Source organism: Pteropus vampyrus, unplaced genomic scaffold, assembly GCF_000151845.1.
Source record: "Pteropus vampyrus isolate Shadow unplaced genomic scaffold, Pvam_2.0 Scaffold25, whole genome shotgun sequence".
NCBI classification, from domain to species: Eukaryota; Metazoa; Chordata; class Mammalia; order Chiroptera; family Pteropodidae; genus Pteropus; species Pteropus vampyrus.
The window spans coordinates 73,298-98,529 of record NW_011888806.1 but is presented as its reverse complement, the minus strand read 5'-3'; the positions used below and the strand labels follow the sequence as shown (position 1 = coordinate 98,529).

The 25,232-nt window shown below is 34.1% G+C and overlaps 1 protein-coding gene and 1 pseudogene across 1 annotated transcript in view; one reads left to right on the top strand and one right to left on the bottom strand.

The window, feature by feature from the left end:
- Positions 1 to 25,232, top strand: part of METAP1 (methionyl aminopeptidase 1) — a 54,777-nt gene that overhangs the window by 15,123 nt on the left and 14,422 nt on the right. The window contains exons 2-6 of the mRNA XM_023528406.1: positions 13,635 to 13,686; positions 18,460 to 18,572; positions 19,599 to 19,659; positions 23,143 to 23,234; positions 24,158 to 24,248. Of these exons, the coding sequence (XP_023384174.1) occupies positions 13,635 to 13,686; positions 18,460 to 18,572; positions 19,599 to 19,659; positions 23,143 to 23,234; positions 24,158 to 24,248 (409 nt within the window). The remainder of the gene's footprint in view (positions 1 to 13,634; positions 13,687 to 18,459; positions 18,573 to 19,598; positions 19,660 to 23,142; positions 23,235 to 24,157; positions 24,249 to 25,232) is intronic.
- LOC111737358 lies at positions 8,404 to 8,522 on the bottom strand (annotated as a pseudogene).

Sequence of the window (25,232 nt, the reverse complement as noted above, 5' to 3'; positions counted from 1 at the left end):
CTCTAGATTTCTTTTTACAAGACTTCTGTGGGTAAAAAGAAAAATATTTGGAACCTACTCTGATACACTCCCTATGGCAAGCCTTTGCAATTAGAATAGAAAAGTCTTTAATTAAAATTCAGGAAGATTTGATGATTGGGTTCCGGGCGTTGTCAGGTTGTAAATGACATTACCTTCTGAGGAAGAAGGTAGGAACAATCAACAAATACTGATGAATGTGTAGACATATACACTGTAAAGGATGGGTCACTGAAGACAACAGTGTTGGGAAGGGAATTGGGTTGATGTGAAAGAAAGGAGAAATCTGATCGTTTCTTTGGATGCCAGTCTGTCAAGCTTAGTTCACCGAAGCTTAGTGTACCCCAGGGAAGAGGCTGAGAGAGGTGAGCTGTATGTTTTGGACACTGGGGAGATACTGAGTTGTGGCACAGAGAATAACTTGTCCACTCACACTGTGAGCAGACAAGTATAAACGTGTTGCCTTAATGTCGTATTAATTGGTATATAAATAATACCTACCTCATAGGGTTAAAAGTTAACATACATAATTAGAATAATGATGAGCACATAGTAGGTACAAAGTAAGTATTATCTGTTACTACATTGTGATTAAATTTTTTTTCTTGTGCAAGTCTACTTAGCTTTCTGTGTACTTATCTTTAATTTACCCCAACTCTTCCTTTGGTTCCATAAATCTCTTCTTAGTATGTTTAAACATACTTGGTATTCTATCACTTGGTTTCACGTTCTTAAAAGAGTCTCTTCCAGAGTCTTCTGATCTCTAGCTCTGCTGTATAGTTTTTTTTTGGTAGAGGGAGGGGAATCATCTCACATCATTGGAGGTTTTTCTTGACCATCTCTTGTACAGTATCCCCTGATTCCTGCGTCCTACTAAACTATTCATGGAAAATTTCTTGAAAAATAACATTTTAAGAAAGTATTTTCCTTTCTGGAATATAAAGCAATTGTTTTTAATTTAAAAGCATATATGGGTGGCAGTTTTATACTTTATGCCCTTTTTAGAAAGAACTTTGATAATCATTTACAATTACATATATCAGTAATGGTGAAAGCTATTAAATAGCAGTTTTGCATGGAATTACCTTAGTTTGTACCCAAATGCATTAGACTGTCACTCCAGGAATGCTTTATATATTGAGCGCTCATTTAATATTAATTGATTGGTTTTGGCAACTGTTAAACTTTATATTTGTTGAAAATTTTAAAATAGAAACAATCAAGTTTTATGAAACCACAATAATTGTTAGTTGCAGTATCTCTAGAGCTTACAAAATGGGCCTGTATCCTCTTAAAAGGACATTTTCTTGAACTTAAATGTCATCCTAGTCCTTCTTCCTTATGTCTGGTAGGTCTTATAGAATAAGTAGGTAGTTTTTGTTTCGTTTTCCTTATTTGGAAATGGGGAAGAAAGGACTTACTTGTGACGCACCAGGAGGACTTAAAAAACCATGCTGTATAACATTCTGGCAATGTTTGCTCATTTTTATTATTTAGAGGTTGCATTTTACCAACATAAAGGATAGTAATCTGGCGGAGTGACTTGCTTAGCACTTAAAACTTTTTTCAGTAGCACAATTTACAAGTTCATTCCTTTAATGTAAGACCTTTCTGGGAGCTGCAGTGTAACAGTTAGTTTTGTATCCCCAGGTGTATCTCTTAATCAGCATATTGTTCAACAGAATTCAATAAGAAACATTCTGGGTTTTTTTGGTCTCTGCTTGATATCATGGGTTACTATAGTGTCTAATAAAGAGATAATTGCTACTGGTAAGAGAATTAACATGCAGTAATATAAGCTCTCTGAATGAAAACATTTGATCTGTTGTAGAATGTTTAAGTTGTAAATACAATTCTGCTTGAGACTAGTCTTATGCTTCTTTAACTTTATCCTTTTGCCGATTCTTACTATATGCCGAGAAATGTTTTTTATATTTATATTTTAAAAAATCTAAGTTAAAAAACTTTAGCCTTTTCTCTTAAATCTGTCTCTTTTTACTTTGCCTCTTATCTGCTGCTGCTTCTCTCTCCTGTATGCTGCTAGGTTGTTTTTTCTTTACATTTACTAGTTTATTATAAAGGATACAACTCAGAGACAGCCAAATGGAAGAGATGCATAGTGCAAGGTTGGGGGATAGGGGCAGTGCAGGCCTGTATCTTATTCTTTTTATGAAGCCGTTGCATCTTCAGAGCACTGCCTTGTGAGCCTTACAGTTCTTTGGAAAGAGAGTGGACTTTGGAGCCAGAGAGTCCTGTATTTAAATTCCAGCTCTGCCACCTGACAGGTGTTTGAGCTGTCAATTTATTTAACCTTTCCCTGCTTTAGTCTCCTTGTCTGTAAAATGGTAATATTAATATCCAGTTTCTAGGATTAATGTGAAATCTGAATGAGATAATACACATGTAAGGTGTCTGATATTCATAAAGGGTCTCAACAAATGGTAGTTCCCACTAGCAAATGTTAAATGGAGGTATGACAGGCTGTTACCTATAATGGAAGGTGATGTCCTTCTAACTTGGCTCGATGGGAACCTTCCTCTATAGATATTCACCACCTGGTCCTCTTTACTCATTAAGAACATGACAGGGCTATTTTTACTTTAGAGACAAGACTGAAGCAGAAGTAATGGCTTGGTTTCCTCCTTATTATGTATTGGGAGGGTTAGATAATAAGGGTTTATAGTAACAGTTAATAACAGTAACAACAACAATAATAATGGTCAGTAGCAATAGTTAGTGAAATGGCAGGTAGACAGGGAAGGGAAGAAAGATTAGCAAGAAAACTCTGAAGTAAAATAACCTGCAATACAGAACACGTCGAGAGACAGAATGACCATAACTTTGTAAAAACAACTATTACCAAGTTGCATTTATGCGGTATATAAAATAATAATCCACCATAGTCAGCTAGTTTATTTCATGGAGGTGAAAATCATTAAATAATAGGAAAAGCTATTACTGTAATACATCAAATGAATGTTTAAAAATACAAAAAAAAATTGCTTTTCTAAAATGTATTTGATAAGATTCAACATTAGTCCCTTGTCGCATTATTTCTAGGGTGGAAATAGAAAAAAATATTTCCTTAATATAAGAAAAAGTATAAGATTTCTCCAATTTTCTTTTTTAAAACTGTTTTAGCTGTTCTAGTTCATTTGTCTTTTCATACAGATTTTAGGATCATTCTTTTCTGTATCTAAAAAAAATCTTTTTATGATTTTGATTGGAATTGTTTAAAACTTACAAATGAATTTGGGGAGAATTGACTTCTTTCCTATGTTCAGTCTTCTACTCCATGAACACAGGATATCTTTTTATATCTTACTTAATTTCTTTTATCATTGTTTCTTAGTTTTCAGCATATAGCCTTTATACATGTTTTGTTAAATTTATACTATATTAAATTTTGGGAGGGGTGGTTGTAAATGGCATCTTTTTGTGTAATTTTTCAATTATACATTGCCAGTATATAGAAATACAGTGGGTTTTTGTGTGTTGACCTTACATTTGTGACCTTGCTAATTATATCATCTTTGAATGGGGACAGTTTTATTTCTTTCCAGTTTGTGTGCCTTTTATATTTATTTTTCTTGCCTTTTTGCAGTGTAATACTTTTGGTGTGACATTGAAACAAGAGTGTTGAGAGTGGACACCCTTGTCTGGTTCCTTATCTTAGGGATAAAGCATTGTGTTTTTCACATTAAATATGATATAATCTATAGACTCTTTGTAGATGGTCTTTATTAAGTTGAGGAAATTATTTTCTAGTTTACTGAGAGTTTTTATGAATGGATGTTGATTTTTGTTTCCAACTATATTGTGGATTTTTCTCTTTTTCCTTCACTTCTGTCACTTTTTGCTTCAGTGCCTTTTGAAGCCCTGTTAGATATAGGTAGTTTAGACTGTTATATCATCTTAGTAAATTGATCTTTTTTTATCATTATCTATTTTTTTGTCTTTACTCTTAGGAAATTTCTTTGTTCTTGTCACATAGGTCCCTAAGGCTGTGTTCATTTTTTAAAAATCTCTTCAGTGTTTGAATGGGATAATTTCTTTTGATCTTTCATTTCATTTCACTGAGTCTTTTCCTCTGTCATCTCCATTATGCTATTGAGTTCATATAGTTAGTTTTTAATATTAGCTGTCGTATTTTCCAATTAAAAACTTTTCATTTGGTTGTTTTTATATCTTATTTGCAAATATTTTCTTTTATTCCATTGATTTCAAGAATGTTCTTGATTGCTTATTGGAGCATTTTAATAATAACTGCTTTAAAATCTTTGTCAGTTAATGTCAACATTGCTAATACCAGTGCAGGTGTCCGTTGACTCTCTTCGTGAGTTGAAATTTTCTTGGTTCTTAAAATGCCAACTACTTTTAGATTGTATCCTGGAGATTTTGAATATTATATTATGAGATCTCGAGTTCTGTTTAAATCCTGTGCAGAATGTTGATATTTTTATTTTAGCAGGCTACTAATCTGGTTAGATTTAGGCTGCAAGTTCTAACCTGCCTTCTTTGGGCTTTGGTTCCAATGTCAGTTCAGTTTTTAAAGCCTTTGTTTTGTTATTCAGACCTGTCGCATTGCTTGGTCTGAGACCTGGACAATGGTCTATTCTGTTCTCAGAAGCATCTGTATTATTTATTATGGACAACTTCATGGGGTCACTCTCTGGAATTCCTCCTTGGTACTTTCTGGTTCATTGGAAGTCCTTTTTTTTTTGGTCCTCCTGCCAGAAAGTGGGAGTTTAGTTACCTGCTCTGCTGCACACTTACATGACTGTTCCTGTGTCTGGGGCCAAATGGCAAGAGGACACAGAAAAAAAGCAATGGGTTTTGGCCCCACCCTCTCTGAACCACAGCTTCACTGATAAGAGAGGAAAATGCCTCTTTCCAAGAATTTTGGCTTCTACAAGCTCATGGATCACTTGGGATCTGGGGTGCAAGAGGACAGGAAAGAAGAAGGTGGATGTCAGTATTCTTTGAGTACTAGGGGTACTCTTTCCTGTTCCATGAGCCAGAATTAGAGGGTTTCTCCTGGAGCAGTCTTGTGTTTGCCCTGGTGATCACTTCCCCCTAGAGATTAGGCGCCAGTGATTTGGGATGGTAAACTCATTGTTAGTTCAGTGGTACTTCAGATTTTGGTCTCTCCCTAATCTGCCCGCTACTGTTCACTTTTGAGAGTCCTTAAATAACTGCTCCCTGCATTCTGTTCAGGTCTTATATTTTATAATTTTTATAGACACAATCTGTGAATTTGTGATTTTTGTCTCATTTGCACTATGACTGCTGATGTCTATGCTCATTTTATTTTTTATTTAAAAAAATATTTTTAAAGAAAAAGCCTGGCTTCCTAAGGGTTGCTATTGTGTCTGCATAGCTTAGTATTCTGTCAAAGATTGGTCACAGGTTGTGCTCAAACACCTTGAGCCTCTTTTGTTCTCAGTGATGGTTTGTGTGTTGGCCAGGAAGTGCATTTGAACTTAAGGTTCTGCTGGGCTCTTGCATCCTCTTCCCAACGTGCAATTTCTGTGAACTATGATGCTAGTAAGATATAATGCCTGTAGTAGTCACTAGCTGCTTAATATCATAAGTTTTCATAAGCCAAGAATTTGGGTCAGGTTGACGTACGTGTTAAAGACAAATATTTAGTTGCATCATCTTTTCACATTTAAAATTTAAATTGCTTTTAAAAGTAACAAATTGGTGATATTTGGAATTGAGCACTTATTATTGACCACACATTTTACACAGTTATGTTCTCTACATTACAATTTAGGAAAGTGGAACTTAGAGATATTAAGATTTTTCCCCCTCAGCGTCTTTCAGCTAATAAGTGACCAAGCTAGGATACAAGTTTGTTTGACTTCAAAGTCCATGATTTTAGCCACTGTCCTAAATTTAGTTTTGAAATTGAATATTTTAGAACACCACGTGGGTTTTGAGTTGTCTCTACTTATAAACTCTTTACGAATTGTGAATTATCCTTAGAAATAAGTAGGCACTTATTTCTGTGTTTTAGTAGTATTAAAAAATTAGGCAAGGATACCGATCATAGCATTTTAAATGCTTCTTTTACCTCTGTTCTCTAATGGTTTCTTTTCTCCTCCCTTTCATAAATTAAATTGGTATGTAAAGCCCCCTTCTAGATTTAAGTTGGTATGTAAACTTTTGTGTTACCTGAATCAGTTGAGATAGAGATGTTATTTTTGGAAATGCGTGTCAGGTTTTGTGAGGGTAAAAATAGATGCTGGGTGATAACAGGTATTTTGCTCACATAACCTATTTAGAAAAGTTTTATAAATGGATTGTATCAGGTTTCCAACTATATAAAAGCAGATCTTATTTTGCAGTTTTGATATGGATGAATTTTGTTACCACAGTTCAGTTAAACAAAACCAGTTTCCCAACAACAGAGAGTAATTACATAAAGTATAAACTTCACTGCTAGCTCTAAAGTCCTTGGACCACTGCATAAATCGCAGGTGTGCATTTTGATCAGTGACCAGCTGTTTCACTTCTTTTGAAGCCCATCAATGACTGGTCACTGTGCATTTGTCACTCAAGTCTCCAGCAGGCAGCAGAGCCTGTAGCCGTGTTACTTTCTTGTTTCCCAGTGATAACTTAAGTGACATTTTACAAAAATGGATAATCGAAAGAAGGAATTGGACAACAAAGATGAAAGTTCAGCAAAGAAATGAAGTGATAATGCTAGAATTGAATTCTAAATCGAACATAAATGGAGTTGTAGAAGGCTTAACTGACCATGGGAATGTTGACATTGCCCACCATGCTAGAGAGTCTAGATGTGCAGCCAGAGGAACTCTGTGAGGCAAACTTTTGACATAAATGAGGAAATGGTTATGATGTCAGGAATGACAGTGTCTCAGGGGAAGTGACACCAACCAAAGACTTCACATTAAAGGAACTCTCAGAGGTATTGACAGTGCAAGGATAAAATTTGGAAGCTGTTCCAAACTTCGGCAGGAGTATGACAGCTGGCCCAGCATGACTGTATTTCATAAGTTATACAATGAGAAGAAGGCATACAATTGTTTAAACTTGTCTTGATAACATTTTTAAATAAATAAAAGCCTCTAACTATCAATATTTCTGATGTTTTAAATTATAGCATACTAAACAGATACTAGTTTTATTTATTTTTTCTGTTCCCTGTATATTTAGAACTGACAGGAAGAGAGTTTTTAATATTTTGACAAAAAATTTCAGAGGTCATAGACTAACTGTAATTGTTTATATTGATTATGAAGATTGCTTTTTAGGTTGGAGCTTGCATGGTCATTTTTATAGTTCTACGCTGCTATGCAAAGCAGGGACTGCCTGTATTAAAAACCATTTTATGGAGTTCTTCAAGACCATTCTGTATATTATTTAGAAAAAGTTTTAATCTTGGTTTTGTGGATGGAGATCAGGGATGCCATGAACTCGTTTTTATCCGGTTGTTCTGGTTTAAAACCCTTTAATGGCTTTCTGTTGTTATTAGAATAGACCAGAATCCTTAACCTGATCTGACCTCTACTTATATCTATCTTTAGCTCTTCAGCCTCTTCTCATAGCACTGTATACATATAGATATTTTTTAGCCCTTATGACCTAAACTATGTAGATAACTGTGTAATTAGCCATATAATATTTGTCTGGAATGGGCCTACATTGTTCACTGCTGAATGCCCCGCACCAGTGCTTTGGTCATAACATACACTCTGTATTTGCATGAATGAATGAATAGAATTGTATGCACATGTTTGTTTGTGCATGTATGTTCTCTGCCTCCCCCTGCCCTCCACAGAGAGTAATGATTTCCCAAGATTCTCGAAGGATTCAGTGGTCTAAAAAAGTTAAAGTATCACACTACAGGAAGTTTTGCAATGAAATGGGTACTCAGCCTAACTGGTATCATTAAACATTAAAGATGTTTACTTTATAGTCTCAAATTGCATTTGACTGTCTGGACATATGTGTAGTACTATATGTGGTACTATATATGGCCATGAGCAAGCATTCAAAATTATTATTTTGTAGAACATAAAATTTATTTTAAAAAATGTTATCTGTGATGGTTTGTATTAATAACATCTAAAAAAATCTGTTGATTATTACATAAGATGTATAACAGCAGAATAGAGTTGCTGTTGAGTGGGAGATTAGCTACTTGGCAGATTTCATCTTCTATAAAATTATGTTTCTTTTAGTTTTAAAATTCTGTGTTTTCTTTTTTATTTCTTTTTTATTTTTTAATTAAAAGATTTTGGTTTTGTTTATTATATTGAGTGGTGGTGTGGAGAATCACTGAACTAGCAATTTATATATATCAGATTATAAGAATTTGTGAGTTATTTTTGGTCCACTTTTTTTTTTTCTAGATACCTACAGCACCTGGTATTCCGAGGTGGTCTCCCATCCAAGTACTAACCAGGCCCGACTCAGCTTAGCTTTTGAGATCAGATGAGATCGGGCACATTCAGGGTGGCATGGATGTAGACTTGTGTTTTCCTTTTTAAATTACTGATTTTTAAAGTGCAAATTCATTCTTGTTATAAGCTTTAAAGGAGTTTCTTTAGCGGTAGGTATATATACATATATATATATATGTATATTTAAAATTTTTTTTATATCCAGTCGTAACTCACAATAAGGTGATTTAAATGTCTCAACATCATAGAAGCAAAATGTCCATAGTTAATTAAAATAATTTTTTATAACTTTTTAGTTGGTTATTCAAATTATTTCAAATAGACTCCCCTCCTCCCTTACTTATTTCCTAGTCTTTTAATAGTTTCCATTGGTCAGTTAACCGATTTATCCTCATTCTCTTCCACAGTTGTTTAGGACTCCTCTCAATACTTTTAAATACGTTTGTCATATAATTAGTTTTTTCTTGGTAATGGCTCTCTTGAGATTTTTTTGATCCTCTCCAACCAGAACTTCTTGTTGCCTGGGCTTGTTTTGTAGCAGTCACCCTTGTATCTCTCTTCAAGCATCATCCTGGAGGTTCCCTTTACTTCTCTCTGTCTTGTCTGTATCACATCTTCCTCTTTCTTGATTTATTTTTGTGTTTTATATAATATCTTCTCTAGTAGCTTTCTGAGAAAGATTGTATGAGAGGTAAATATTTGAGATTCTGCATGTCTGAAAATTTCTTGCTATACCTTGATGCTTGGTTTTCAGTTTGGCTGGATATAGAATTCTATCTTGGAAATGGTTTCTCAGAATTTTTATGTTATGGCTCTGTTTTCTTTTAGCTTCCAGTGCTGTTGAAGTCTGATGCCACTGGGATTCATAATCTTTTGCATATTATGTCCTCCCTCCCCCCTTTTCTCCATAAACTTATTGGATCTTCTCTTGTTCCTGGTATTATGAAATTTCAAACCGTATGCTTTGGGCAAGTTGATTTTCATCTTTAGGGGGCCTTTTTGCTCTGGCAATTGCCCTTCAGTTATGGAAAACTAAGTTATTTGAACTCTTCCATTTTCTTTCTGAAGGTTTTGTTCAGATGTTAGACTTGTTGGTTTAACCCTCTGTTTCAAAAATATCTTTTAATTTTCAACTTTTTGTGATTTTGCTCAAATTTTGGGGGAGATTTTCGTAACTTCATTTGGAGATATTCATTTCTACTGTCATATGTTAAAATTTCTAAGAACTTGTAATTTCGTAATTACTTATAAAATGGAATTATAGACTGGTAGAGCTGAAGAGTATCTAAAAGCATCTTTGTTAATCCTGCTCTGTTCAAAGTTGTTTCTTTGTTGCTTGACATATTTTTTTCTCATTTTGCATGGTCATCTTCTTTATATTCTAATTTCAGTGATGGCAGGAAAAGGGATAGCCAGGCTGAAGGTGGTACAGACTGCTGGTGCTTACCTAACATTTGGAGTGGTTTAGGATTTCGGATAAGGGGGCTTACGTGCCAGGAATCTGTCCTTAATATTTTCAGGGAAGATTGTTCATAGTGATTCATAGTGGTGCTGCAGTATTGGCTGTAACAGTACCTAGGAGAAGTGTAAACCACTTTAGCCATACATAATTCTTACTGGGCAGGCAGTTAATTGATTTACTCTAAGATGGCATAATGAAAATGAACTGACAACCAACCGTACCAAATGTAGTTGGTATTGAGATGGTTTGTCTGGTGTTAAGGAAACATTAGAGTTAAGGCCTTGAAGTGAAGAAAAGCAGTGGTATGCCAAAGATGCAGTCGTGGTGGGGTTTTGCCTCTGGGCCTGGAAGACTCTTACATGGGTTCTAGGACCTTCCCCAAACTTTTCCCTTCTCTCCTTTCCTTCCCCATCCCTGATCTTTTTCTGATAGTCTTATTGCCATAAACATCATTGCCGTAAGACTAGACTGGATGAAGGAAAAAGAAATGAAACTCCAATCTGCCTCATCACTTTTGCAGTCATATCTGTGATGAGGAATAGCTCCGATGGGGAGGAAGAGAAGAAATTGAAATTGCCGACTGAAGTTAGGGTTCTTAAAATAAGTCATGTGCCTTTGCTCACCCCATTTAAAAATTACCAGGAGTAATTGAGAGTTGACTCCATAAATAAGTACATGTAAGTGGAAAAAGCTTCAAAAAGACTGTACTTAGTCCATCACCTTATTTTAGTGTAGAAATTGGATTCATTCTTGTGTGCCCTGATGTCTTGTCAGTTACCGTGTTAGTTTCCTGTGGCCGCTGTAACAAATCACTGCAAAGTGAGTGACTTAAAACAATGGATTTATGCTCTCACAGTTCTGGAGGCCAGAAGTCCAAAATCAGTTACATTGAGCGTAAATCAAGCGTGAAGCACAGAGCTGTGCTCCCTTCAGAGGCTCGACTGCATTACTGAATTGACGCTTTTAATTCAGTATACACACCCGAACACCCACCCATCCACACACTGTAAAGCAGTGAGAAAGCCTGACCTTTAGTCGGGTAATGTTGGGTTTGAGTCTTAGTTCTGCTAGGTTTGGTTCTGTTATGTGATAGACAAATTATCATGCTTGTTTGTGCTTTGGCCTTGTCATTTGTAAAATGGGGATAATGCCATCTGCCTTACAGGGTTTTGTGAAGATGAAATTAGATATAGGCATAAAGTGCACATATTCAGTAAATGGTAATTTATAGTTTATTATGATTGTCTTCCTATTTTAGATCCATGTCGACTTCCTTTCTTATTCTGTAGTAGGTGTGGTAATACTGACGCAATTATTTATTCCCATTTTAGATCTTGGGATTTTTCAATGAAACATCATTTCCCACTCTTGTGGTACAATAGATAAATATTTGATTTTCTACCAATTTCCTGTAACTCTGAGGTGGGGAGGAACTGATCTTTTTGCCAGTTGTGAGTGGTTTTTGCATTTTGACAACAGATAAGGATAACTATTTTCCTTCCTGTATTAGTTTTTCTATAGCTGCCATAACAAATTACCACAAAATTGGTGGCTTAAAGTAACACAGATTTATTATCTTACAGTTCTGTAGGCCAGAAGTCTGAAACAGGTCTCAGGGCTAAAGTCAGGTGTTGGCAGGTCAGCATTCCTTTCTGGAGGCTCTGAGAAGAATCTGTTAATTATCTTCCCAGGTTCTAGAGGTAGCCTGTATTTCTGGGCTCTTGGTGTCCTTTCTCCATCTTCAAACCCAGTAATGTAATGTCTCTCTGACCCTGCTTCCATCATTATATCATTTTCTGACTCCTTCTGCCTCCCCCTTCTACCTTTTAAGGACACTTGTGATTACATTGGGCCTGTTTGGATAAAACTGGATAACTTTCCCATCTCAAGGTCAGCTGATTGGCAACTTTAATTCCCCTTTATCTTAGTTGCAGTTTAGCATATTCACAGGTTTTGAGGATTAGGACATGGACATCTTTGGAATGCTCTTAATCTACCCACTACACCTCCTATCCTTTCCAAAAGACTGAGCTCAGTTTTAGCTTTTAGAAATGAAAAAAAAAAAAAAAACAAAAAACCCATTAATGTTGTAGATACCTTCTTATACATTTGAAGTCCGTTGTTGTAGGTTGTAGTAGGAGGAAATAAGTGTGACCTGGGTTCTTGATTTAACTGTTGTAGGCTGTGAGGATACAAGAAGAGTGAAGGAGAAATAGTTAAGATCTTGACCCTGGAGGGAGAAACTGACTTCTCAGAGGTCCTTGGTAAACCTTTAGTGAGAATAGCCTTAGTGTTACTGGTGTAATGTGTGGTTCAATTACTACACAGTCCTAGGGATGTTTTATTTTGTATTTTTTCCTTAGATTTTTCTCTTAACCATGACTTACTCTTTTATGTTTGCAAAAAAACATAACTCTTTCCTGCTTGAGCGATTCATATCAAAACATGTATAGGAATTTGTGAATTTTTGTAGTATTTGTAATGATTTATAGTAGTCTCCCCTTATCCCACATTTCAAGACCCCCAGTGAATGCCTGTATATACTGTTGTTTTTTTGTTTTTTTTTTTTCCTGTACATACCTATGATAAAGTTGATGGCTTCTCTTTGACATATCCTAATTGCCAGCATCAATCTTTTGCTTTGGAGCCATATTAAGTAAGGTAAGGGTTACTTGAACATGCTCTCTGATAATGCCATGGTTTGACAACTGAGATTCCTACTAAGTCATTAACAGGTGGGCAATATGTACGGTGTGGATATTACTGGACAAAGGGATGATTCATGTCCTGGGCAGGACTGCACGAGATTTCATCACACTACTGAGAATGGAGCACAATTTTAAATTTATAAATTATTTATTTCTGGAATTTTTCATGTAATATTTCTGGGCTACAGTTGACCTCAGATAACTGTAACCACGTAAACTGAAACTATGATAAGGGGTAGACTACTGTGTGTTTGTGTAATTTTAAATTCTTTGAAGGAGGGACTCTAAAATTTAAAGCATAAATAAGAACTATACCTGGTTGAATCATTTTTCTAATGTATTAAGTTCATTACTTTAATTCAATTTATTATTCAAACTCATTTTTCCCAGTTCAGTAGTTTTTACTGTATCTGAAATATGTTATGTGAACATATTTTCCTAAGTGAAAAGTTAGTCTTTCTAGTCATTCATCCATTTGATCAGTCAGCAAGTCCTCACTGAAACTACTGTGTGCCAGGCCTTCTGCTTGGCTCTGGGGACATGTCGATAAACTTGACATGGTCCCTTCTCTCATGGAGCTCATAGTTTAGTAGGGCTGTGAGCACATAGTAAACAAAGTGGGTGTGACTGACTGGGAATGAAATTACTATAAATAATCAAAGAATCTGCAAAATTTTCCTTGTCTTTTTTCCTAATGCATGATTGATTAATTGGCTTGTGGTTCTTTTGAAGTATTTCAAAGTAATTTGGTGACATAAAATTGAACTATGACTACTATTTACAATGTAGGCTAATGTTTCTTATTTGAAGTAATATAAAGTTTAGGCTGCTTTTTGAAATGAATTTTTAAGCAGGTCTCATTTTCTTAAGCTTTTCTAAATATTTATGTAGTGAAATCACAGATTTGATTTTTGCAAATGAAATTTCCAATAACTTTCTTATATACAACATTCCTTAAAATGTTTCTAATTATGGAAGGCCTGACACAGATTTTCATGTTTGTTCTTTTAGGAATGTTTTAAAGGAAGTTGGGCTACTCACAAATTACTACATAAGAAAGCAAGTAAGTGAAACCACACATCTCTGTACCATTTGTCTTAAGCAGCTTTTGTACAGAAGAACAATATTCTTTCAATTCTGAAAGTGTATGTTTGAACGTTCTGAAAATCTGTATTTGAATATTCTGACAGTGTAATCTCAAGAGCTGGAATTTGGACATATTTTTTATTTGTCGTATGTAATCATGAAAATAAAATGTGGCTGAGAGATATCTTTGTTGCTGTGTGACATATGTAACATGGAAACATGAAATGTTTTCTGGGATAGATGGATCTGGCTTGAGCAGTACCTGAGAATGTCTAATCTTTTGGCACCCTCTTTCCTTTGCTAGAAATATTGTATATTCATATGAGCTATCTGGTTCCAATTAGCCTGCTATCTTTTGTTTTTGTTTGAACAAAATTTTGAATTTTGATTGCTTTTTCTTCTCAAAATTACATTACTCTGTTTTTTGGTGTTTTAATGTTGTTATTTTCAGTCAAAGGTTTAATTTGCTCTTTTGAAGCTACTTTGTCAGACACCACAAAGTGAAAACTATTGGCTGCTTCTTAGCTATTCTGTCAGCCACAGAGAGTATCTCTGATTCAAATGGCCTTTCTTGCTTGGGCTATTCATCTGTAAATTCATGATATGATTGTGTTTGGCTTAAGAAAACCCATCACAGTTACCTGGCTATTGACAAGGGCTTTCTGTTATCATGGCTTTGCCTTGCTCTTGGAGGAAGCTATGGCAGGCAGCATGTGGTCCTTGGTTAGGGGGTCTGCATTTAATGGAAATGCTAGGCTATTGTGGGAGGAAATGTGGTTAGAGGTGAGAAAAAATGATTGTGAATAAATGCGTTTATCAGAGCATAAATGACAAAATTTGTTACCTCAAATCAAAGTATAGAGCTTGGTTTAGATAATTTCATTTAGCTTTATTCACTCATACATTAAATACTGTATTTCTACTGTGAGGTATTTTTAGAGCTCTTTGAGTCAGTTATTAACATACTATAATCAGGAAGTTAGAACATAAACAAAGGGTTTAAGTGAAACAGTATGTAAGTAAAAGAGCTTAGAATGGGTCTCTACCCAAGCATTTGCTAACTCATCGAAGTGTGTGCTTATTTCTTCAATACTGGATTTCTAAAGGTAGAGTTATTTCATTATGACCTATACTACAGGAGAATTAAACAGCCAGTGTGCCCTAAAATAAAAAGAACATAATTATTACTTCATTGAACTGAGGCTGTTTGGGTTTTATGTCTAGTGTTCAGTATCCCTTTGGGCTGTGTTGGGTAGAAACAGCCCTCAGGTGGCCAGCCCTGTATCTTTCCCACCCTAATAAACTGACCCTGACTACACCAACTACACACTTATGGATGACTCTCCTAGAGGAGGGAATGTGTAGGGAAGAATGTTCTTCCGAGTGAAAAGAGTATTGGGAAAGAGAATAGGGGGAAAAAGAATGTTGGGTTATGAAGGAACAGGGAATCAAAAAAGACAGCACAGCACCTTATTTCAAGAAACAGTAGAGCGATAACGTTTCAAGCAATTCATTTTGTAAAGATGGTATGTTCAGACTTTTTCTTATCGTGTAATGTGTACTCATCTTTACAGATGGGTGATATATATCTTTGTGCCTCTGGGATATTGGTCTGTAATTTGCTTTTAATATCTTTGACTGGTTTTGGCATTACAGTAGTCCTAGACTCAAAAAATAAAATGGAGAATGTTTTCTTCTGTTTTCTGGAAGAGATTATGTAGAATTGGTATTATTTCTTCCTTAAATGTTTGGTAGAATTCACCAGTGAAACCATCTGGACCTGGAGTTTTCTCGATTGCAGAAACTAATTAGGCTTTAAGAAAATTTCAAGTGTGAGTTAAATAAATGACTGGAGGGTGGGATTTATTTTTTGGTGTCATAGTAAAGACCAGATTATAAAGCCCTCAAAGGCACATAATGCTAATATATGGGTGGATAGTTCTTATACTGTATGTCCTGCCAGAGTGTACATAGTAGCGTTTGCTTTTAGTCTGTCAGATCTGTAAAAGTCGTAGCATTCCATATCTCAATGCTCTATTATTCTGCATGCTTTTTATGTATCACTGTTATATTCAGTGTATTTCTTTGTCTCCCATTTCCTAAAGTAAGAGGTGGAAGCATTTGACAGGTGTATTTTGAGTAGTCAAAAATATGCTATAAAAAGCCATTTAAAAAAAACCACACCAAAACTCTAAACAATACTTTTATTTCACTCCTCTACCCTCCAAACTAGTGTGCTTGATTTTAGGATTGCTTAGTGAAATTGTTATGTAATGTTTCAAAATTGGTTCCACCAAGCTTTGTGAGCACGGATTATTTTGAGCCTCACCTCCAAAATGCTGAAATCATGTTTGATGTGAGGATTAAATGAACAAATCCATGTAAAGTGTTTAACATATGTAGAGAGCATAGTAAGTGCTCCACAGCTATTTAATAATAATATCTAGAAGAATTGAGTCCTAATTATGATCAGAAAATCCTGTCCTAGGCAGAGCTTAGACATATACAGTTATTTTATGTCAGCTGACTGGAGGAGGCAGCCTGCACAGAACCTTTCAAAGATTAAAGCCTGGATGTGGTGTATTTTGGGCCAGACCTCGCATGTATCAGGTACTCTCTGACACTGTCTGCATCTTACCTAGCTGCATTACATCGTGATGTTTGAGAGACACCTTAAAGATATGTATTTACACTGTCCTATGCTTTCACAGCCTTTTGAAAAAGACCATTAGTATGCATTTTTGTTACCAAACCCTAGTCCATTTCAGATTTATTACATGTTCATTATATGTCTAGCACTTAGGGCTCAGATCAAACTGACCCTAAAATGTAAATAAACTGACTTTTGAAGTGTAAATTTCCCTAAGTAAATTATTAGAACTTGCCATATTTCAGTCTCACATGGATAGCTTTTTGGTTATATTATTTGTTCAAGGTCTGCTTTCAGTTCTCTTTTGAAAATAGAGTGTAGAAGGCTCTGAATGCAGATCAGCAGGAAGCTCTTAAAGAATTTACATCCTTCTTTCTTGTTCCCTTCCTCAGAGTGTATTAAAGCAAAAAGCCTGCATCTTGATTGTTAGTCTCTTCTATGTTTCAAGTGAAAATTATTCTTGAGGTTCATATTTGAGATAAGAGCACTTGATGCAATTCATAGTGGAAGCCGGCATTGGTGGGCCTGCATTTCTAACTATTTTCTATAATATTTGATCTTAGTGGCAATGAATGGAGTCTATTTTTGTCCTGGGATGAGAAACAGTTTTCTTATTGACATTAACACTCATAGTGGCTCTCTTGAACTCCAGAGGGGAGAAAGATATTTAAAATTCAGTAGCACAGTAGAGCTTTTCTTTTTCTATCATTCTTTTCTGTTCCTTTACTTTATATGTAATATCATAATTGTATTCTCTTCCAGAGTACTGTGAATGGATTGACTATATTTTTGTATTCCTTATCTCTGTCCATGTGAACCCCCTTGCCTCAGTTTCCTCATCTGTAAAATGAGGAAATTTGACTAAATTGTCTTTCTGCTGTTGTTGGTTTTTAGTCACCATGCTGTACATTATATCCCTAGAACTTATTTATCTTATAACTGGAATTTTGTACCTTTTGACCCCCTTCACCCATTTCACCATTCCTCAGTAGCTTAATATGGTATGATTCCATCTCTTCTCCCCCATTTCATATTTTATTTTAAATAGATTGTTTAAAGGAGGAATTTTATTTTTCTTGTACACTTCTAAAATTATTCGAAGCCTTTCAAAACCTGTGATAACATGACAGTGATCAGGAAAAGATGAGTGTGCTTTGGGAGGTATATAGGTTGATTTGAATTCTTTATAGGTTGATTTGACTTTAAATTGTATTTAAAGTCTTAGGTTAGTAGTTTTATTTCACATTGGAGATAAGAGGTGCAGCCAGTTCACTGATACCACATACCATAGAGGGTCTGTTCTGTGTGATAAGGATTCTTAGATGCATTTCAATAAATACAACATTATATATGAATAACTGACCTGATAAGGGGTGTGTGTGTGTGTGTGTGTGTGTGTGTGTGTGTGTGTGTGTGTGTGTGATTCTTAATTTTTCTACTGAGTTTTCAGTAACTTTCTACTGATTGTTCCCTCCCCTTATCTTTGCCTTTTCCTACCTCCTTCTGTTACCCCCTTCCTGCAGAATGGTAAATGATGTTCATAAGATTTTTAAAGCAATTTGAAATATTGACTTGAAAGCCATTCATCATCTAAGTGGGAAATTTTTATTTTTTACTTTAAGTTTGCTTTGGGGTTCTTTAGAATCTTTTTTTTTTTTTTTTTTTTTTTAGTAAAAGCATAGAATTTATTTCTAATACCTGCTGTCAGTTAGGAAGTTATGCCTAGGTTCAGATTTTATATTTCAAAATGGGCTTCCTATAAATTGATATTGTAGAGAGAATATATTTAGCATTTACTTCCGAAAAGGATTTCTACCGTGAGCAGTTCCTAGTTGATATTGTGTAAAAACTTACAATATGGTTAGCTTGGGCTTTCTCCCCCAAGACACTCAACATCTTTGAGTCGTCTTGGGATTGTGAACATAGCAGGAAAGCAGCAGTAGCTTTGGTGATTTAGATTGGAGTGGGAGTTGGTTAGATTTTTGTGCCTGAGCTGTTTGGTGTAGTGTTCAAACAAGTGATAAAGTATGCTGCTGCTCTGTAGCTTGACCATTGAAGCATTTCTTTCTCTCTCCTGTATTTCATCTATCCATCACACAGAAGATGAAAAGGCAAAGCGAGAAGTGTCTTCCTGGACTCTAGAAGGTGATATTAACACTGACCCATGGGCAGGTTATCGATATACTGGGAAACTCCGACCACATTATCCACTGGTGAGTAAATAAGGTAATAAAAATTTAACATTCTTTTAAAACAATTTTCAGAATTTGCAGTTTCTTAAAAATGACACTTGTAATTTGTATTCCAGTTATGAGTCATATAGTCAGGATTAAGTTTGTGTTCTGGCTCCTCAGTACATTATTTGGAAGTTAGTAAGAGAGTAACTGGCAATCAGGGATGAAGTAGAAAATTATAGATGAAAGGATTAAAACAGCTTTAATCTTAAAAAGAAAGTGGTGGAATTGATATTTTCTGGCTGGCGCAATGGTACTGTATATTGCTTTTCTAAAATTTTTTTAACATAATATATTTTTACCTTAATTTTGAGGTGGCTTTCCTGCCACTCCCACCCTTTTCTATGTTCTTTTTTTTTTTTTTTTAATTTTTATTTTTCAATTACAGTTGTCATTCAACATTATTTTATATTATTTGAAGTGTATAGCATCCACCCTTCCTATGTTCTTGTCAGATGGGGCTCAGAGTCTTAACATAGGAATCCACTGAAGTTGAAATCTATTTATCATCCTTAAATATTTAAATTCTCTTTACTGATATTTCTCTTTTTATAAAAAGAATACACCTTTAATTTTAAAAATTTGGAAAAATTTCAAAAATATAAGAAAATCTTTTTAATTCTACCTCTTAGAGATAATGATCCAGGAGCATATTGGTGAATATTTTCTTACAGACATTATTTTATTGTAGTTGGTTTGCCAGTTCGTTTGGAATAACATAGGTACCTGTTGTCTCTGTGCACTCTTAAATCCTTAATAGCCTTGGCTGCTCTCCTCCTTTTTTAAAATATCCTAAGAAAGAGGGTGGCATTAGGAAAGTGAAGCTTAATCTTCATGATAGATATATCATGATATTTAAGATGTCATTTAAAACTTTTCATTTAAGTGAAATGAACTTTTTAGAGTTTTTCCCCACTACTTTTATTTCCTTTGTTAGTAAATTTTAATAATGAAAGTGACTTTAATATTTTATTCAGTTTTAACTAACATCTTTGATGTTTTTAGATGCCAACAAGGCCAGTGCCAAGTTATATCCAAAGGCCAGATTATGCTGATCACCCTCTAGGTAAGTTCTGCTATACTGACTCTTCAGATTTCAATTTGAGAGCCTGATGACTAGTGCAAAGGAAAGGCGTGCTTTTTTTGTAGAAATTTTTTAGTGCTGGATTTCTAAGGTAAACATTTTTGAAAGAGACACTAGAACATTTGAGAGAATTAAAGATTCTTTTCATCAGTTAGAAATCTATCCAGTTAATAGATAGTGAGACAACCAAAGAAGATAGGTAATTTGCAATACAGGTTACTGGAGCAGTCTCTGACCTTAGGGCCTGTACACATAAGTTAAGTTGGATTTATGTGAAATTACTGATTTTGCATGTCAAAAATGGTTATCAGTATTTCATGTGGTTTAATCTGCTGAGCTAAGCTACCTTCGCTTTGTCTCTGAGAAATGGGGAACCATATTATGTTTTTATGAATATAATTTCAAAATTTAGTTAAACTTCACTGTTTCAGATATATGAAGGAAAAGGTAGTTTGATAGATAGCTCTTGAGGCTGTATAATTTCATTACTCTATTTAATATTCTTGAATGTAGTTTTAAACTGTAGTTTAAAAAAAATACATTGACAAGGTAAATTCTAATAGGAAAAATGTTACAGAAAAGTAAGTCCTACTCCACAAAGGTAACCACTGTTAACAGTTTGCAGAAGTTTCCAGAGATGTTTTGTGTGTGTACACACATAAATACCACCGCGCCCCTCCCCCCCAATTATACACAATAGGAACAAACTATATACACTTTTTCACCTGTTGTATTCTCTTAATATATCTTGTAAATATTCCATGTAAGCCCCTATAAAACTTCTTTCTTTTCAATGACAGGTGTATTTCATTGTGTGGATGTACCATAATTTATTAAACTAGGCTCCCACTAATGTACATTTAGATTATGTCCAGGTTTTTACTTCTGCCAGTTTGACTGCAGTAACTATTCTTGGAATTACATGTTTGTGCACATGTGATAGTATTTCTCTGGGTTAACTGCCTAAAGTAAAATAGCTGGATCAAAGAATACATACATTTTTTATTTAGAGAGATATAATAAATTTTAGAGATTTGGCAGTTGTTACTTTCATTAAAAAATATAAGGATCTCTTTTTTTCTGTTATCTTCCTCAGCATAATGTGCTATCAGGCTTAATGATTTGTGCTAATCTGAAAGATGAAAAATGATATTTTGCTGTTATTTTAATGTATTTTTAAATTACGAGTAAGGTTGGGCATCTTTTTATATGTTAAAATTATTTGTATTTTCTTTCCTTTTGAACCATCTGTTCATCCTCAGCCCTTTTTTCTCTCCCCCAGTTAGGTTACTAGTATTTTTCCATCTGATTTATAAGTGTTCTTTCTATAATAAGGAAAACAGTCTTTTGATGTATGTGGTATAAACATTTTTTCTCAATTAAGCATTTACATTTTGTCTTTATAGCATCACATTTGTGACAAACTTTCAGCATTCTTCTGTAATAAAATTTATTAGTGTTTTTCTCTAAGGCGTCAATGGCTTAATGGCCTAGAAAGAACTTTTTGATTCAGAGATTATAAAAATATTTTCCCATGTTTTCTTCCACTATTTTTATGGATATACCCTTTTTGTGTGTGATAAAATTTTTGATTCATCTGAAACTTTTGTAGTACTAGGAATTAAATGTGGATGCAATTTAATTTTTTTCCCAAAGAGTATCCGGTTGTCACATCACTAGTTTTTTAAAATATCAGTCCTTTTCTTACTGTTTTAAAAGGTAGCCTATATCATTGTATTTAATTCTCACATGTCTTTGAGTCTGTTTTTGGATCTATTCTGTTTCTTTAACCCATTTGTCTAATCGTGTGCCATAGCCAAATAATTATTATAGCCATATAATATTTTAATATTTGGTAGGCCTTGTTGTCCCCACCTTTCCTCTTTTTCAGAATTTACCTGGCTATTCTTGCATGTTTGTTTTTCCATGTGAAATTTGGAATCAGTTTGTCTGGTTCCCAAAAAATTCCTGTTGCCATTTTTTATTGGGATAGTATTAAATTTATAGACTAATTTTGGAAGAATTGACACCTTTACAATATTGAGTCTTCCTATCCAAGAACAGGGTATGTTTTTCTATTTTATTTAAGTCTCCTTTTATGTCTTTCTGTGGTATTTTAAACATTTCATCATTGAGTCTTTTATTAAAGTTTATTTGTGGATACTTTATCTTTTTTAGTTACTCTTATAAATAGTATCTTTTATATTTTCTAGCTCATTATTTGTATATGGGAATTATTGATTTTGATATATTTAGCTAATAATCTGCCAACTTGCTGAGTTCTTATTGCTAGTCATTTACTAGGTAGTCTCTTATTCTAAGGATACATAATCATCTGAAATTGATGAGGATTTTGTCCTTTTCTTTTTAATTTTATATGTCTTATTTCTTTCTCTTGTTTAATATATCTGCTAGTACCATCAGAACAGTGTTAAATAGTGGTGCTGAGAGTGAGCATTCCATGATGTGGGTTCTTGGCTTGAGATTTATTTTTAGCATATTGGGGTAGTAACTGGCCATGTTATTTGAATCATCTTTCTAGATGATCATTTATTTATTTTTATTCTTTAATCTTCTATGACTGTGACAAATTATATAGATTTGTTGATATTGAACTATCCTTGCCTTTTCAATATGAATCTCACTTAAGTCATGGTATAATATATATATTTTGGATCCTGTTTGATAATATTTTAGTTGGGATTTTTATATCAGGTTTATAAAAAATATTAGTTTATTTTTTTGGTCAGATTTTGAAATGATTATTATACTGGTTCTAATATTTTTAAGTATATAAATAATTTGAGTTCAGCTGCTTTTATTAGCGAAGATTCTTAGGGCAGTATTTTTCAAACTTTTCTGACTGTGACTCCGAGAAACATCTTTTATAACATGATCTGTGTGTCTGTGTCTATGTGCGTAAATTAACAGTCAGACGTTTTACAGCAGCACTTCCCCCTACCCCGTATGATGTTAATATTTTCTGTTCCCTTTATTTACTTTGGAAATTAATGGGCCACAAATAGCAGTTTGAAAAACACTGACTTAGGTTCCTATTTAAAAAAAATAAATTTGAGTGTAATTGACTTATCAGTTGTTGGTATAGAGTTGCATCATAAGATGATAATCATAAAAGCTTTTGTGAATTGTGTGGTACTACTCACATCGAATCATTTACTGACCTTATTAGCATAGCGCCTATCATGTAATAAGTGTACTCCATATTGACTGATTTCTAATAGATCTGGAAATTCGTGCTTTAGAATTCTTCCATCAGTTTGTGTAGCAAATTTTCTTTTCACGTTGAAAATGTATTTTCAAAAAATTTGACCTGGACCCTCCCAAATTATGAAATACTGTTCTTTGAAATAGACTTGATGATTATTATATTATCGGGGAAATGATTATGCTTAGTATTATATCTGTCCATTTGTTTGGGTTTTACTTACTGATTTTCCTTTCCAGGAATGTCTGAATCTGAACAGGCTCTTAAAGGTACTTCTCAAATTAAATTACTCTCATCTGAAGATATAGAAGGGATGCGACTTGTATGTAGGGTAAGATTTTTTTTTTCCCCCTCATGGTGTAGGACACGTTTAAACAGTTACTAGACATGAAGTCAGTGATGTGCTGAAGGGAGGAAATGTTATGTTGTAAGGCTGTGAGTAGCCATACTTACTATTCATTAAACTTATTTTAGTATATAATTCTGTGCAATGGTTGTTTTCTATTTAAATAGTCTATTTGAAAATTAATATGGCAGGTAATCTATATTTTGTTGACAGTCTGCTTTACCCCTTATATATTTTTTTTAAAGAACCAGGTTTTTATGATATTTTGTCATTTTATATTCACAAGTCATTATAATTTAGGGCAGAGTTTAAGGCTTATATAAAGTTAAGCTAAAGCTCCCTTTGAAATACCTATGCCATGTAGTGGTAGTGGCCGATACTTATTAAGTGAAATCACATGTTCACATTTTTCTAAGGAAAAAATTGAAGAATTAGTAGTTTTCATTTAGAAATGGTTTTTAAAGTTTTTATTCAGTGCTTAAAAGTGATTTGATACTAATATTCTTTGATAATCTGGAGAAATTTATATTTCTATCACTTTTGTGCTATGATTTTTGAGGCTATCATTCATCGATTCTTTTATTTCCCTCCCTTCCCTTCCCCTTTATAGAAATATGACAAGACTCAGCCTCTACCAGTTGATTATTGTTTAGATTACTTAGGATGTACATTTTCACATGGAAATCATTCAAACTTACTAAGTTGTTTGCTAGTCACCCCAATTTTATTTATGTATTTATACACAGATACACATGTTTATTGGATGTTAGAAGTACACATGGTTTTAAAATAAAGAATTTAATATTCAAGGCAAGATGCATTTTACAAATCTTTCACAAAACCTACGTAGTACAAAGGGTACAGATTTCTGTTTCATCTTGGATGTATTAAGTGTTTCTCTTTTACAGCTTGCTAGAGAAGTGCTCGACATTGCCGCTGGGATGATTAAACCAGGTGTAACTACTGAAGAAATAGATCATGCTGTACACTTAGTAAGGACTTGACTTTTATTCTTTGAAAAATTTTTTTCACATTATTAGATGTTTTAGACATCTGAAAATTAAATAAGCCTAAGTAGCAAATGTCTAAAGTAACTTGGCTAAGCCATTTTGAAAGTAAATTTTTACTTGGTTTCAAATATAGAAAATATTCAACAGTAATTTTCCCCATCTTATAATATCTGTGATATTGAGGTCTGAGGTGAGCTTGAAATATCTTGTTTCTAAAACCTCACATTTCATAACATTTTAGTTTATTTGTGCTTTAAATAAATTATGCCACCACATAGAACAAAGATTCTGAAATAAAAAAGAATACAGCTTCCGAAACTAGATTAGTGAAAAAATGTTTCTTTTTATATCCACAGTAAGGCAGTAAAAAGAGGTAAATATTTATAGTAAATATCATCTTGAGATATCTTTTTTATAAAGATGACCTATGCATCAAGGAGAGACCTTAAAACTCTTTAGTAGATGAGTGCATATGTGAACAGATTGTTCACAGAAGAGGAGCAATAACTAGTAAATAAAACACATTGAAAACTAAACTTGCTCTGGTCATCATACAAATGCAAATCATAAAGTTCTACTAAATTATTAAGTATTTTAAAGATGTTTATATCCACTGCCTGTGTGGGGATGATGAAGCTGATACTCTTTAACGTAGTGGTGGTATTGTAAAGTGGGGCAACCCTTTTGAAAGGACAGATGTTCTTGAGTATAATAATGTTTGTAAAGACTTTATGTTCACAGTTTTATAAATCGTGATTTTTGGTTATTGTTCCATATGTTACAAAATATGTAGTATGCAATAATAGCATTTTGAGTGCTTTTTTTTGGCCACATGCTCTTTTGTGTGCTTCTTTTACTAACTCATTTAATCTCCCCAACGACTCCATTTTATAGATAAGAAAACTGAGGCAGGAAGGGGTTAACTTGCTCAAGGTTACACAGCTTGTGATGGAGTTGGCATTTTCAGTCAAGA